Source organism: Python bivittatus, unplaced genomic scaffold, assembly GCF_059951505.1.
Source record: "Python bivittatus isolate LINGU-HERP-01145 unplaced genomic scaffold, Pbiv_v1 ctg000580_np1212, whole genome shotgun sequence".
NCBI lineage: Eukaryota > Metazoa > Chordata > Lepidosauria > Squamata > Pythonidae > Python > Python bivittatus.
In genome coordinates, this window is record NW_028277087.1 from 25,375,553 (window position 1) to 25,392,015 (window position 16,463).

Genomic DNA, 16,463 nt, shown 5'->3' on the forward strand with positions numbered 1-16,463 from the left:
CATAATTATTTTGTCAAATTTCCACCTTTTAGGGAGTTTTACATCCACTGTGAGTTTCCAGAACAGCAAGCTAATAAATTAACAGCACTATAATTTGAGTCAACTTTTAATAGAATTTTAAACTCCTCCCTGTGAATTTTATTGAACTTATACCCCACTGCAATTATACAACTCTCACTGTCAAGCTGACACCACTGGACAATGGCTCTTCCCGTTACAACTCATTTCAAGAGCTTCTGAAGTAAAACGCTGTCCGTGTCTTGATAAATAAATCTAAATTGAATCATTGTGAGCCCCAAAAGAGAACAAAAAGGTGGCCCTATCCAGGTGGAGGACATGAGCATACAGTATAAGATTTAGCTAAATGGAGGAATGATCTAACTTAGCATAAGGTCATTTTTTATACTGCCACAAATACTCCAAAATTGGTTTGCCTTAGTATAGTTTCCTTGTATCAATGAGACTCTCAAAGAAAAACATGGTTTTAAGTGTCAGGGTTAATTGAAAATGTTTTAAAAAGTATTTTTTAATTTTTTTTTTATTCCGCCTTTTTTATTTTTATAAATAACTCAAGGTGGTGAACATGCCTAATACTCCTTCCTCCTCCCATTTTTCCCACATCAACCCTGTGAGGTGAGTTGGGCTGAGAGAAAGTGACTGGCCCAAGGTCACCCAGCCGGCTTTCATGCCTAAGGCGGGACTAGATCTCAGAGTCTCCTGGTTTCTAGCTTGGTGCCTTCACCACTAGACCAAACTGGCTCTCCAGTTACTCTTACTTAAAGTAAGTCAGACATCCAACAGAGGGAGGTGGATGGTGCAGGGAAGCTTATAGTATTTATTTGAAAAAGATCTTGTATTTTCATGACTTGAAGAAATTATCTGTTCATGTTTTTTTCACCATTTATTTTCTTGCTGCAGTGCGATATAACTAACGAGGTTTAAGAAAAAGACTGTACCAAACGTGTCTTCTTTTAAAATTATATTTGATAACAAATCTTAGTAACAGTACTAAAATCTACTAAAAATACAATTTCAAGTAAAAAATGGTCCCGATTAAAAAAATATTACAGTTCATATTTCTGAACTTCCTGAATGCTAAGCTACAAAATGCTTCAACTAAATTAAATTGCTTTAACCTAGTCTGCACTCTGAACATGGACTTTAAGTATCAAAGCCAGATAAATTGAACAAAATCAATTACAGTGCTTTCTTTCCAATTTCCCTTCAAGCATTTCATTTGTTTACAAAATGCAATCATTTTATACAGAAGACAAACACCCAGATCTTGCCCTGCAGCTAACAAAACAACCTCTTCATCCAACATTGCTTGGTAACTCACTCATACATAGCTGTCACTGAAAATATTTTGAATATCTTTTAAGAAACAATAACATGTAAACACTGATTAATCTGAGCTGAATTCTGCATAACTCTGAAAAAAAAGATAGAGGGGGAAAAAAGAGAATAAAATCAAATACTTGGCAGTATTTTCACCAAAAGCTCCTGAATATTTTAATCAGAGTTGACAATGTCTCATTTCAGCATAGTAATAATATATAATTATACCAGAGTCATGGTGGGGAGAGACTAATATGCTACTCCTTTATCTCTACAAACATTATTATAAGCAAGAAAAGAAAAACTGATACTCAAAAAATCAGTAAATGATCCCAAAACAGAGTTATCCACAACTTCCACAACAGTATCACAAAGCCCAGGTGGTACTGATGATGCCTCCATGACGGTTGCATGCTGCCCACATGAGACAGCCAATAAATACAAGGTCAACAAGGACATTTCCCCATCACAGATTCTAGTATTGCAACACACAAAATTAAACCAGAGAACTCCTTCATACAGGAAGCAATGACCTCATCGGCACCAGTCTCCAGGTATCACTATAGGCAGGACATGTTGACTTTTAAGTAGCATAAATTTTGTCTTTGTTTTAAAGTAATTAAAAAGCAAAACATGTGAGATAAATCTCCAATAGGTACCATCTCCTTTGTGAAAAGCTTGCCCTCCTTAGCCAAGGACATACTACCTTACATAACTAACCCATCAAGAAACTAAAATACAATTTTTCTTCTTGACGTCTAATAACAATATATTAAAACAAAATCAAGGGCTACATCTATCAGCTCCCTGGCAAGGGTTCTAGAACTTTCCAAGGTCTGTTGGATAGAAGCAGACCTCTTCACAGAAACTACACTGAAGAAAATACCTTACCCATTTTCCTTCGTCTCCAGCTCATCAAACCACTGTATCAGAGCAACTGCAGCTTTGTATGTCTCTGGATTTATCAGTGGCTCCTCAATAATTTGAGCAGGAATCTAGGGAGAAAAGAGAGGACAGTAAAGCCATCTCTGGTATTCTTACTCTATATAGGCCACTTCTCCACTGTAGGCAATGGAACAGAATGCAGAATCTGGTCCCTCAGCAAACGGATTTTAAACCCACTGCAGATGAAAAGGCCAGTCTTTAAATAAGATATAAATTCAACAGCCCTTCCTTGCAATTAATCCCTAGCAGATTCAGTCCCTGATTCTGGATAGACAACCATCTAACCATGAGATAACCATCATGACTAGCAGCACCTGAAGAAGACAGCAAAGCTCATCTAAAAACTTTCCTGGCATTAGCTGACCAAAACCAGTTTCTATATAAGCTGTGTGTTTCTCGAGACTTCCAAAAGAAGCTCTGTTAACTTTAGAAAAAAAAAAGTTCAAGATAACTACTGGGTTAATAACTCATCATGCTAAGTCATGATATGGTTTGTTTGGTTTCAGTTAAGTGCTGTATGTGAATCTAATCAGTATGATTTGTAAAACATACTTTATAGCTTAGTGATGTGTGAATCCAACGCATTCTTGTTTAATAAATCATGATGAAACATACTATGCCTAATACAATGTACACAGCCAGCTACTATGGGCTGCTGAATCAAAGCTCTTGTTCATAGATCTCCCCTCTCCACCCAAAAGGGCAAGGTTTAGATTGTGTTTAGACTTGGCAAGCAGCCATATTGCTGAAAAACTAGATGGACAACCAAATGTGACATAATATTCCCAAGTGCAAATATCCCAGGGCAAATATTAAATACCTCAAAAACTCAACAGATAAGAAAGAATTAATCTGTTGCAATCTACTCAAAGAGGAAGTTATTTTTAATCTTCTTGATTTACAGTACTAGCTTGTTGTGGTAAATTACTGGCAACTCCTGATTGAGCAATTTGTCCATCCATATCAAGTTTTTAAACAAGCAGTTTTTTTAAAAAAAGCAACCTTATTAAAACACTTTGTCTGAATATATGTTTTAAAACTAATTACAACTTGTTATTTCATATTACATTAAGATAGCAACTTCTTCCCAATGTTTTTTTTTTGTTGTTAAATCAGGAACATTTATTTTATTTATGCAATTTATCTACCACCTTAATCCTAGAGGGTTCTAGTTTGCAATATGACTTAAGTCATATTTATATATTATTTATTATTGTTCAACATTTGTAAATACAGTACTTTAAATGATTAAAACTAAAATGACAAATATACAATATAGGTACCCATGGCTCCACTGTCAATCCCCAAAAGCCTTCCAGAAAAGCTATTTTTTAAATCAGTCTCTGAAAAGCCATGAGAGTGGTGGCCATCCTCACTTCAGGGGACAGATTGTTCCATTGGAGGGGAGATGCCACCTGCCATCAGGCCCCCTCTCACCACATCTCCTGGTAGGTGGGGACCCTTAGTATGCAAGAGAAGAATAAGATATTGCAACTGATTTATAAATATTTTCCCATCTGGAATATACCTTGGTAGTGGTAAAGGAGGGAGCAGAATAATTTCTAGGGGCCCCTTCATGTGACATGCTTTGCCATGTTAAGGATTTTGCCTCAATGGATCAATGCATCAAATGGATTTATTTTGCTTAAACAGACTGTGGTAGCTCTCTAAACCAGGTAAGCTAGTATGATGGTGATTTCATCTCTAGTAGGCTTGCTCGAACACTGGAATGTACTTTTTGACTGGATATAGTTAAAAGGTGTACGTCACTTTAAAGCTTGTTTTAGCTCTGTTACACCATACCCCCAACACAACTGGCTTTGCACTGTTCCTTCCACAGTATCAGGCTCAAGGCCCTGAACACTTTCATATAATCACACAAAACAAAACTATCATTAGCTCCAGGTTTCCTGAGTTCATCCTGTCTGTTACACGGTGACTTCATTTTTATTTATTTTTTAGAATTGCAAAAATATCATTTAATCAAGCTGAAATGCAAAGCCTTCTTTTTCAAGCAAACCGCCTTCTTTAAAACTACACTGGAGTTATCCTAATGTACAACAAACCATTATCTATAACATCCTAGCTTTTGTTCTCAGTTAAGCAAAGAAAAGGTTGCCACTAAGGAAAGAGACCAGTGAGGGAAAAAGAGGAGAAAAACACAACAGCAGGATACAAAACATCATGAGGAGTAAAGCCACATAACCATGAAAGAAAAAGTAAGCCAGGAACCCACAATAACTCCTGTCCCATTCACAAAGATGCCAGGGCTGGAAGAGGGGGCCAGCTAATCTATCCTAGAGGCAACTGAACATTTGACAGATCTAACCCAATAGCAAAAGGTCATCCAGTGAATGTCCTGGTTATTTTTACAGTTGTCAACCCATCACCAGCAATCTTTCATAAATGTCAGATATTATAAAATCTTCCCTCCTGACACATTCCCTTTGGAGCTGACACATCATTGACAAAATCCTATCGGAGAGATTTTATTTTTTTAATGTTTCTGCAAGACTATTCTCTCTGCCTAGAGCACAGAGCCCATCATCATCATCATCATCATCATCATCTGACTAATTCCTAACACATAAGTTTGTAACTATTAATCACCAATTCTCTGGTGTGATTTGCTATTTAAATTGCATCATGCTGGACAAATCCCTATGATGTAGTTAAGATTAAAAAAAAATAGCAGTTATGGTCTGTAACCAGAGAATCTTCCTCAATGAATTCAGATATATTTTCTTTCTTTGATTTATATGACCTGTAAGTCCTATAACTCATTCAACAAAACAGGGTTGAAACAAGGCATGACACAGCAAGTCTATGAACCCAGCCACTGACAGTATGGAATCTCATCAGATTTAAAATCATCAGGAAAAATCTCTATTTCAACCATCTCTGTAAGGTGCTTGATTATTAATAATACTCAAATATTTTAGATACCCAATGAGAGAGATAAGCCAAAATTGGTTATTCCATACCCTAATATGACCAATAACAGGCTTCAGATCATCCAGGTAATATTCTTCAATCGCATGAGGCTTGCCTTCCACTTGAAATACATAGGCTGGATACAATTTGTTGCAAACTGGTATTGCAAAATAGTTGGCAAACTCCTGACAGTCAATAGTTGCAGACATCAGAATTACCTTAAAAAACAAAAGCATACAAACAAGTTTTACAAGGTACATACCATGGATCAGCAAACTCTGATTGTCCAGAACATGTTTCCCTCTTGGACAAAGAGTTAGAATCATTTGAGTTTGCCAAGATCTCACATTATTTAAAAAAATATTGGGTTTACTTCTTGGAGTAGTCAAAGGCATATATGGACATGTATGTTGCTGATTTCTGCTGCAGAGTGTGAACTACAACAATAAAATACAATCCATCAGAACATAAGGATGGCATTCTGCTTCCCAGGGGCCAACCAGATTCTTCTGGGAAACTCATAAGAAGAACATTCATGCAATAGCCTTCTGCTGCTGTTTTCCTTGAACGCATGGTGTCACAGGAGGACTTCCAGGGAAGAGATGGCAAACTGAAGATGGCTCTTCTAAAAGCGGAGAGAACGACCATAGCTGGCAAGCAGACTGGCTCTTCCTAATTCCTCTCTGGACAAGGAGAGGACTTGAGATTACCCACAAGTGCTCCAGAGAGCTGCTCCTCATAAGGAGACCACAAGATAGCAGTCTCCAGCAGGTTTGGAGCTGTGGGAGATGAGGGAATAGCCAACTTGCTCAAACCACAGTCGGCGCCTTTAAGGACACTGAGTTCCCATATTTCCTTTTCTTATCGCTTTAGGAAATTGCTTGTTAACTGCTTTTTAGCTATTAGGAAGCTTTGGACTGACAAGTCTGAAAACACCAGGTGAGTTTCCTTCATTCCTTAGTGAAAGAAGTTTTAAATACAAGTTTAAGGATTAAAAAAAAAAATTTTTTTTTGGAATAAACAGCAAAAGGGTGATTAGAACTTTGATTTTGGAAGGTGGATTTGAGATAAGATTTTGGAATTATAAGAATCCTTCAGAAACGTCTCAGAAACTACCAACAGACTATTACAACCATATGGCATCTCCATAGCACACAAACCAACTAAAGCCCTCCAAAACATCTTAAGTAAACTAGCCCAAGAAGAAAAAACAGGAGTCATCTACAACATACAGTGTAAGGACTGTAACAACCACTATGCAGGACAGATAGGCAGAAGGCTGGCAGAGCGTATCCATGAACACAAACTAGCAGTCAGAAGACATGATGAAAACTCCTTACTCACAACACATGGACAGACTTAATCATAGTATCAACTGGGAAACTATCAGCATCTTAGACCAAGCTAAATCCAAAAATGCGAGGGAATTCTTGGAAGCTTGGTATTCAGACAAGACAGCCATCAACAGGCACATAGAGATAAACAACATCTACACACTATTCAAAAGAGACAATAGAAAAGAAAATGAAAGATCAGAACATCTCCACACCAGCAATCATCACCCAGATAAGCAGAGATTACAACCAGGTACACAATCAAGCAGTAAACAATACCCTAATCAAGGAACTACCAGAGGAAAAAATAAAACAAAACAAAACCCACCCACCTACCCCCACCAACACTGGCAGGGCATGCCACAGGATATAAACAGAGAACAAACTCCACTCCATTCTAGCACTGAAGATGTTACCTAGCCGGGTAATGAAACGTTTGCAAGAACGTTTGGTGTAGTGGTTAAAGTATCAGGCTAGAAACCCTAGAAACCGGGGGACCGTCAATAGTCCTGCCTTAGGTACAAAGCCAGGTGGGTGACCTTGGGCTAGTCACTCTCTCAGCCCTAGGAAGGCAATAGCAAACCACTTCTGAAAAAGAACCTCACCAAGAAAACTGCAGGGACTAACCCAGACAGTCACCAGGAGTCAACACTGCCTTGAAGGCACCCCCCTCCAAAAAAACCCACCTGCTTATTTTTCAGATTTTTAAAAAAATTTATTCTTCAATATCCCAAAAACGAGAGAACAAAAAAAGACAAAAATAGACAGGAAGAAAAAGTAGCAACTAAAATTGCATACAATAAATTATTCTGCCTAGTTTTTAACAAACCATGAAATCTTGACCACATGAAATAATATTAATCAATCTTCGCATTATATTCATAAACATCCAGATCACAAACAGAATGTGAATACATATCTGTAATCCAAAACTGTAAATCTGTGGTATCTCTATCTTTACTAAATAATAATCTTCTTCGATTGATAAATTTGTAGTTTTTCACATAATTTACAAATTCACATTTTAAAATTGCACCTTATTAACAAACTTAAGGAAATTGCATAAATGGTGTTGTATGCGAAATAAGTCACATATAATGCTGCATTTGTCTACTGTATTAAACTATAATCTACCATTCACAAATCATAATATCTGGTTTCAAAAATTTGCTAAGGCAAAATGAAATAAATCACATTAAGACTTAGGGTGAGGCGTGAATCTTTCCAAAGAACTGCACTTTGGACATTTAAGCATCTTTTTGCTAAAACGAATGGAGCACAGTGGCAGGAATTCATATCTGCTCCATTCCCCAAACTTCCTGTATATGGAAAATGAAGTTCTTCCTTTTATATGCAAATACAACAATACAGGTTTGTGAAAGCACTCCCCCACACTTCAATTTGGCCCTTGTAATCCAAGCAATATCATAGAAAATAGAATTTTCTTAACATAATTTGTATGTAATTTTAGTCACATCTCTCCATTTAAAAACAAAATATATATGAGAAAAGATCACACCATAGTTAATGTGCACAACCAGAAACATTCTTACGTGTCTAAGATCGGGACTGCTCCAAATTTATATATAGAAAATGTCATAAAACAAAACTCATGTTTTTGGCTTAAGACAGGTGATAAATACTTCAGTGTGTAGCTAAGATGCATTACCTCCATTTCAGGCCATGAAATGTATTTAGCTACCTACTTCACCTTTTATCTGCATCTTCCTTTATCGCTGAAGTGTCAGCTATATGTCTGTTGAGGACCACTGGATACAAACACTATCCTCTATATTTCTTTCACAGTTGAGAGAGAATAATTTTACAGCTACCAATACAGCACATTAAACTGTCCATAGTTTTTATTGCCAGAAAATTGTTAATATCAGTTATCCCTACAAGCATTTTATGGGCAGAAGCCAATGTTTAAAGATAAACACTCACAAAGGGCACCCTGAGCTTTCAGGGCTACCCCATTATTGATGCCAGGGAAAACAGCATCCAGACCTCTGCAGCTCTCCAGCTGAGAACACACTTCCCCCTGTACACAGAGATTGCTTCAGAATAAGCCTGGTTGTAACCTTGGCTTTAACTGAGCTGAATTCAGCTATGATGTCCTTTTCAGCAGGTGGGGAACAAGTTGAGTATTAGTAGCAGATGGTAGTGGAGAAAGGACTGAAAATGGATTCAGGAGTGAAAAGAATGAGTTGGTTTTATTTTAAGCTAAGGACTGTTCACTTTCTTAAATACAGAGCAATGCTGAAGCCAAACATTTTAAGAACAAGATATTAGTATTCCTTGTGAATGAGAAAGATAATGAAAGTGATCATTATCAAAGGGAATGAGGACTTTCTACAAACAGCTGTCTATATCGTATTGGTAAATGTTACTAGCAACAGAAAGTTAGAAACTTCTGCTGAGCTGTGGTAGAATATTGCTGTATTGCTGAATAATACTGGAAGTTCTGACTTACCTTCACAAATCGTGAATTCGTGCGCAGCAGTTTACGGATCACCAGCAGCAAGAAATCCATCTCTTCTGTACGCTCATGTACCTAAAACATTATTTTAAAAGATGAGAGGGCTCAACTAAAAATGAGCTTATTATACATGTACATGGATTCTGAGATGAGCCACTAGAAAACAGTGAACTTTCAATATTTATATACAAGAGGAAGGTACACAGTGAACGAGCTTAGCTGAACTGTGGTTAATGACCTAAATGAGGGAGTTACAATTGAAAGAGCTAAATCAGATATGTATGTCCTAAGGCCTCAAGGATCTCATCCAGCTTTCAAAAGCCTTGAGTGTGGCTGTAAAAACTTCCAGCAGTGGTTATTCAATTTTTGGGGGGGGGATATAAAATGCATGATTGAAGAGTAATTATATCAACTGTCATGTAATTCTAACTAAATCAAACATAGATTTTGTCCTGGCTATACCTTTTTCTTTTCAGAGTACAACTTATAGCATGCCACTCAAAGACTGTGTGGTCCTCTGCTCCTGAGATAAATCATTTCCTCCTGAGCTAACTTACTCATATCCAAAATTAATTGGTCCTATACAGGTGAAACTCGAAAAATTAGAATATCGTGCAAATGTTCAGTTATGTCAGTAAGGCAACTCAAAAGGTGAAACCAAGATATGAGATAGACGCATTACATGCAAAGCGAGATATGTCAAGCCTTACTTTGGTATAATTGTGATGATTATGGCGTACAGCTTATGAAAACCCCAAATTCACAATCTCAGAAAATTAGAATATTACATGACATCAATAACACAAAGATTGGAAATAGAACAATATCGGACCCTTGCAAAGTATAAGCATGCATATGTACTCAGTACTTGGCTTGAGCCCCTTTTGCAGCAATGACTGCCGCAATGCGGCGTGGCATGGTTGCTATCAGCCTGTGGCACTGCTGAGGTGTTATGGAAGACCAGGATGCTTCAATAGCGGCCTTCAGCTCCGCTGCATTGTTCGGTCTCATGTCCCTCATCTTTCTCTTGGCAATGCCCCATAGATTCTCTATGGGGTTCAGGTCAGGCGAGTTTGCTGGCCAATCAAGCACAGTAATCCCATGGTCATTGAACCAGGTTTTGGTACTTTTGGCAGTGTGGGTAGGTGCCAAGTCCTGCTGGAAAATGAAGTCAGCATCCCCATAAAGCTCATCTGCGGAAGGAAGCATGAAGTGCTCCAAAATCTCCTGGCAGACGGCTGCGTTGACCCTGGACTTAATGAAGCACAGTGGACCAACACCAGCAGATGACATGGCTCCCCAAATCAACACAGACTGTGGAAACTTCACACTGGACTTCAAGCATCGTGCATTGTGTGCCTCTCCATTCTTCCTCCAGACTCTGGGTCCTTGGTTCCCAAATGAGATGCAAAAGTTGCTCTCATCAGAAAAGAGGACTTTGGACCACTGGGCAACAGACCAGTTCTTTTTTTCTGTAGCCCAGGTAAGACGCTTCTGACGTTGTTTGTTGTGCAGGAGCGGCTTGACAAGAGGAATACGACATTTGAAGTCCATGTCCAGGATCTGTCTGCGTGTGGTGGCTCTTGATGCCTAACTCCAGCCTCAGTCCACTCCTTGTGAAAGTCCCCAACACTTTTGAATGGCCTTTTCCGGATAATCCTCTCCAGGCTGCGGTCATCCCTGCTGCTTGTGCACCTTTTTCTACCACCTTTTCCCTTCCACATAACCTTCTATTGATGTGCTTTGATACAGCACTTTGGGAACATCCAACTTCTTTTGCAATTACCTTTTGGGGCTTTCCCTCCTTATGGAGGGTGTCAGTGATGGTTTTCTGCACAACTGTCAGGTCAGCAGTCTTTCCCATGCTTGTGATTCCTACTGAACCAGCCTGAGAGACCATTTAAAGGCTCAGGAACCCTTTGCAGGTGTTATGGATTCATTAGCTGATTAGAGTGGGACACTTTGAGCCTAGAATATTGAATCTTTTCACACTATTCTAATTTTCTGAGATTGTGAATTTGGGATTTTCATAAGCTGTATGCCATAATCATCACAATTATACCAAAGTAAGGCTTGACATATCTCGCTTTGCATGTAATGCGTCTATCTCATATCTTGGTTTCACCTTTTAAGTTGCCTTACTGACATAAATGAACATTTGCACGATATTCTAATTTTTCGAGTTTCACCTGTATATTCCATTAACTGTGTTGAAATGCTAGATCGTCATTGTGAGTAACAGTGATAAAGGCCAAGAAAGACAGACTTTTGGCACTTAACAGCTCATGGTCCTCCAAACCTTATGAGCTAAAACAAGCATTTTAGTTTTGCAAACATGAAAGAAAGTCACTTTTGTTTTTTTCTCCTCCTTTTCTTTCTTTCTTTCCTTTTTTTCTTGGATTTGTCTTTTATTCTATGCAAAATTGTTAATAAATATAATTTTTTAAAAATCTAATAGGCTTAATCTTATGGAACAGGGCAGCACTACCAACACGTCAAACACTGTCAGGGTGCTGGATCTAGCCGTTAGTGAAATTTAGCATTGTAATCACTTCAGATTATTTTGGAAAAGTCAAACAGCCAGATTCAGCTGCCCAACTGGAGTGCTAAACCAGAATTATTTTTTTAAAAAATAATAATAGGGTTCAGGGCAGTTATAAACCATGTATCTTGGGAACTGCCCAGGGATGCCAGATATTATAATTCATCCTGAGAAAATTAAAAGGTAAGGCCCATGTATATTCCAAAGAGATGGGAACTTACTCCTAATGCATTAATGATTTTACTGTTTAAGGACAAGTTATATATATATAATTAACAGAGCTCTCATGAAGGTGTCTACAGTAAATATCTGTGATAAAAACAGTCTTACAATATAATTTTACATCTGTCTAATCCAAAGTAAACAGACATATTCAAGATAAACAGTCCAGCTCTTACTTCATCTATAAAAACATGGGTGAACTCCAAAAGACTTTTGGCTCCAACTACTTTCTGAAGAAGGACACCAGTTGTCATATAAATCAGCTTCGTGTCCTTTGTTGCAACTTTTTCTAAACCAACCTGGAATGTTGGAAAGAGACATCGCTTGTTGTATTTACTTATAAATCACTGTGAAAACTGTAAGCATTTGTGATAAGCTCACTATTACATCCTAAAGTATTGAAGTATTAAATAGGAATCCTACATTTACTCAAATGAACAGCACAAGTTGCGGCATGTACTGCAATCTCACTTGCTGGAATAATCCCATGGTCCTTAAGCCATTACACACCCACACACACACAACTGAGAATAAATAAAAGCATACAAAAACTTATCATGTGATACAATTTTCTAAAGATTTTTAAAATTACCCCAGAACATTAATGTTGCATTGCCACTCGTTTGCAGTTGATATTATCCATGTTTAAGTTGCTACCACTATGGGTCTGTAAGTTTGTACCTGGATTCCAATTATTTGTACATGATTTGTGCTCACGTACTGAAGTTTCATAAAGTGCAAGACATTTTGGTGCTTGAGGTAGAAAATGCAAATGGAATCCTGCCCCACCATCAATTTCTCAAAGGAAGCCGTATCACTTTGCTTAACACTAGAGACTACCCTATTTTGAAGCCAATAATTCTTCAGTGACAACAAGGGACCACTTTTTGTTCAAAGTATGGAAGTTCATGAAATACAAATGTGTTCCTCCTAAAAAAGGCCTGGCAGAGACAATGCAGTGTTCCTTACAAAATCTGAAGCAAATGGCTGCCTTCTTCTCTAGCTTCAGAGGCTGTATTTTTGATAACCTGCAATCAGTGGCTCTGTATTTCAACCAAAACACCACATTAAAATACTGGATGCCTATAATCAGTAAGCAAGATAATAATGTGTGTTAAGTCCACTGCAAAGAAATAAAGTACCAAATGCTGTAAGTTTCAAAAGGAACTATCACTTGCACAATGAACCTGTGTGAGAGCAAGACCAAATGTGACAAGATGGCTGAATCAACATACTTTGAATCATTTCCATAGCTGGCCTCTTGCTTTACCAGAAAAAAAGCATAAAACTAAGCTCTTCGACTAAAGGGAGGATATGATAAATAAAATCAATAAAAAGTCACACATCTAGGTAGCTGTTTACCTCCATCAGTTTCTTTTCTGTCTAGCTATCTTACTGGAAGTGAACTGGGCTGAGAAACAGTGCTTAGAACACAGATGGAAACCTTCAGACAATGTTGGACTACAGTTCATGTCATTTCTGATCATTAGCCACGCTGACTGTGCTGATGGATACTGGAATGCAACCTCTGGAGGCCACCCTGACTTAAAGCAATATACTAGAAAAATATGGTAGCAGATCTTTTGCTTGGTTCTCCTGCACACTCCTTTATATGTTCAGAATAGAGTCCTTATTCCTACTATCCTCCCTTTTATACATGAACAGATTGGATACACACAGAAATAGGGAGACACGCATGCACGTATAGTCACCTCTATTCTTTAGATAAAAGGAAGATTTCCCAGAACATCTTACGAAAATTTAAAACAAAATTGAGGATTTAAATACAGTTAAAGCAATCTGAACTCAAAAACAGTAGTAATTATGTGTAATGCACTGATAAAACACTGGAACAGAAGCATTTTAAATGTTTGATTAAAAACAAATTCAGAAAAAGCTATACAAACATCTTTACAAAAAAAATCAGAAATCCGAGCTTAGTCACCAAACTGATGGATTTTAATGGTGGACTACAGAAAATCTCTTTGAGCCAAGGTAAGGACATACTAGTGGAAGGAATCCAAGGAGACTTCAATCATAGGCTTGCACCCAAAATACTAAGGGGATGGGTCCAAGGATAATACTTATAGACTGAATTCCTCATCTCTCCTTTAGTCTCAAGATCTGGTCCCAAGGGTTGATAATTGTATAAACGGGCTATTGGTAGAAAGATGGGAAAGTAGAGTCCAGTTCCACTTATGCAATATTATATTTTGACCATTCTCTTTTCTACAAAGCTAGATTTCTAATTTTAGTACACCCAAAAGCTATGTAAAAATTAAATGAACTGCCTCTTAAAGCACAGGGAATGAATGTTTAAAAAGGAGGGGAAGGAAAATATGGATGTGATTTCTATTTCAGTGACATTCACGTGATGCTAAGTAATGCACTGCTTTACCTGGTAGCCCACGAGTTCACCCAAAGGCCATGACCTCTGTTTGCTTATCCACCTTGCAATGCTGCTAGCACCAATTTTCCTAGGCTGTGTAACCACAATGTTACAATAAACAGAATGCTGTGCACAGTGATCCAAAATATACTGTGGAAGTTGTGTGCTTTTGCCACTACCAGTAGATCCATGTACAATTACCACTGAGTTGTTTTCTATCAATGAAATTATCTGAAATTAAAAAAGAAAACAATTGTATTAAAAGGATGAGAGACCCAAATTTTAAAATATTTTCCAGTTCTGTCTTCTTTGTTATACCTTACCACCTTCTTTCACTCTTAACAATTCTAAAATTCTCTTTTCTATATTCGTAGTAGAAATTCCTTGTTGGTGCACCTTTACAGATTCCACACTGCTGTGTGTCACTTTTTAGCCCTTATTTCACTGTCCATAATTCTTATTCCTCCACTTGCAACATCTTTCGTTGCCCCCAATTATTATTTTAAATGACCATTCCTCTTTGCTGATCCAGCTGCTAGGAATTCTCCTCTAGAACATCTACATCAAGAGCAAATCTCCAGGTATTGTTAAATTCCAATTCCATGTTAAAAAAACAACTTCTTTTTAAGCCATATTCCGTAAAATCTATTGGTTATATGTGAATTTCCTTTTGTTTTCTAATCTTTTTTAACCAATACTACTTTAGTTCTCATGTATTTAATTTATGAAGCATCCTATAAATTGCTGAAGAGTACAATCAGCAGAAGATTGCTTAGTGTATTGTTAAATTCATTTTTCATTGAAACAAGCACAAATACCGCCCCCCCCCAAAAAGCACAATATACTGGAGAGTTGGGTTCAGTTCAGAAGCCTGGCAAGTGCAAGACAATAGTTTTGCTGCCTTATTGCAAGGACTGCAGGTCTTCATTGTAACTTCCATGCTTCTGAATAATTCCATTGCAACATTATTGAAGTATGAATGACTGTAGCAACATCATCCACCCCAAGATAGGATTACAACTGGCACATCAACACTGCTGAAGAAAAGCACTTCAGGCCACAAACATCTCTTGAATTTACAAAGTAAGTGGCATATTTAGTAACACTCTGGGCTGTGCACTTGTTACCTTGAGAGGCAGTGAATTTCCCATTCAGAATAGGATCAACAACAAACCCAATTAGCCTAATATAAACTTACATATACACAGACAAGCTTGAAAGACTGAAAAATAAAGTTAACTCAGCATCACAAAAACCATTAATGGACAAAACACAATTGATCAAAAAAAAGTATGGGCACTGGGGAAGAAAGACATAGCAGTTGTAACTTAAACTATGATTTAAAAAGAAGTAGGTACCTCTTCCTTGTATCTTGAGATGGGCAAGTCAGGATATTTGTAATTGCCATCTGGTATGCAAGTAGCAAGAGTAGATTCGTGCTGAGGTGTTCCTGGAGACACAAATGAAGAGATGAGAAATGCAGGTTAACCAAAATGTTGTGCTCAGAGACCACAAAATCCAAGTTTTGATCAGCAGTAGATACTGAATGCATCTCTGCTGAACAGCTGCCTGTTTTTCTAATTCTAATATCCAACTATTCCTTCAACTGTGCACAACATCTATGGTTGGCTCTATCACGCAGCAGCAGCATCCAGAAAGGTGAAGGAGCCTACTGTACTTCAGGCAGGCATCATGAAAAGGGATGAAAAGAAATGAAAGCAAAAACTGATACAGTATCTCAGTGATCTAGCAAGTCAAGTCTGGTCAATCAAAATTCAGATACTGGCTCTAACTGGAAATTCTTTCTCATTCATATGCACCATTCACATTTTACTGTTTCTTTCGAGCACCTGAAATTATGAATTTAGAGAAATAACAGATGGCCTAATTTATACAACATATTAAGGCATAATTTTAGTACAGGTATTTCTCCTGTCACATCATCTGTACCTGCAGCCTTACCATCTTTTCTTCAGTGTTAATGGCTTCCTTTTCATCATTTTTTTCTTCAATTTTAACACTTACAGTATTTATTTCAATACCATTCCTTCAGATACCACACTATCACTCATACAAATTAGTATTCCCATCACAATCATTCTCCTTCCAGCATTCCCACTTCAGTTTCATCACAAATAATGTCATCACTTTTATTTTTAATTCCATTCATTTTGCTGTAAGCTCCTTGCTTCATTTTTCACCCACTTCTAAAATTACTTATTTCCATCAAAATCACCCTGCATTTTCTCTCTTTTAACTGTTCCTTATTCTCTTGAATAC

The 16,463-nt window shown here is 37.5% G+C and overlaps 1 protein-coding gene across 1 annotated transcript in view; it reads right to left on the reverse strand.

Annotated features, from left to right (window-relative positions):
- The window catches only part of TDRD9 (tudor domain containing 9), an 89,983-nt gene that overhangs the window by 48,036 nt on the left and 25,484 nt on the right, over window positions 1-16,463 (reverse strand). Inside the window, exons 4-9 of the mRNA XM_088149915.1 lie at window positions 15,542-15,633; window positions 14,193-14,414; window positions 11,971-12,093; window positions 9,025-9,105; window positions 5,268-5,435; window positions 2,230-2,333 (exon numbers count right to left, since the gene is read on the reverse strand). Coding sequence (XP_088006041.1) covers window positions 2,230-2,333; window positions 5,268-5,435; window positions 9,025-9,105; window positions 11,971-12,093; window positions 14,193-14,414; window positions 15,542-15,633 — 790 coding nt within the window. The remainder of the gene's footprint in view (window positions 1-2,229; window positions 2,334-5,267; window positions 5,436-9,024; window positions 9,106-11,970; window positions 12,094-14,192; window positions 14,415-15,541; window positions 15,634-16,463) is intronic.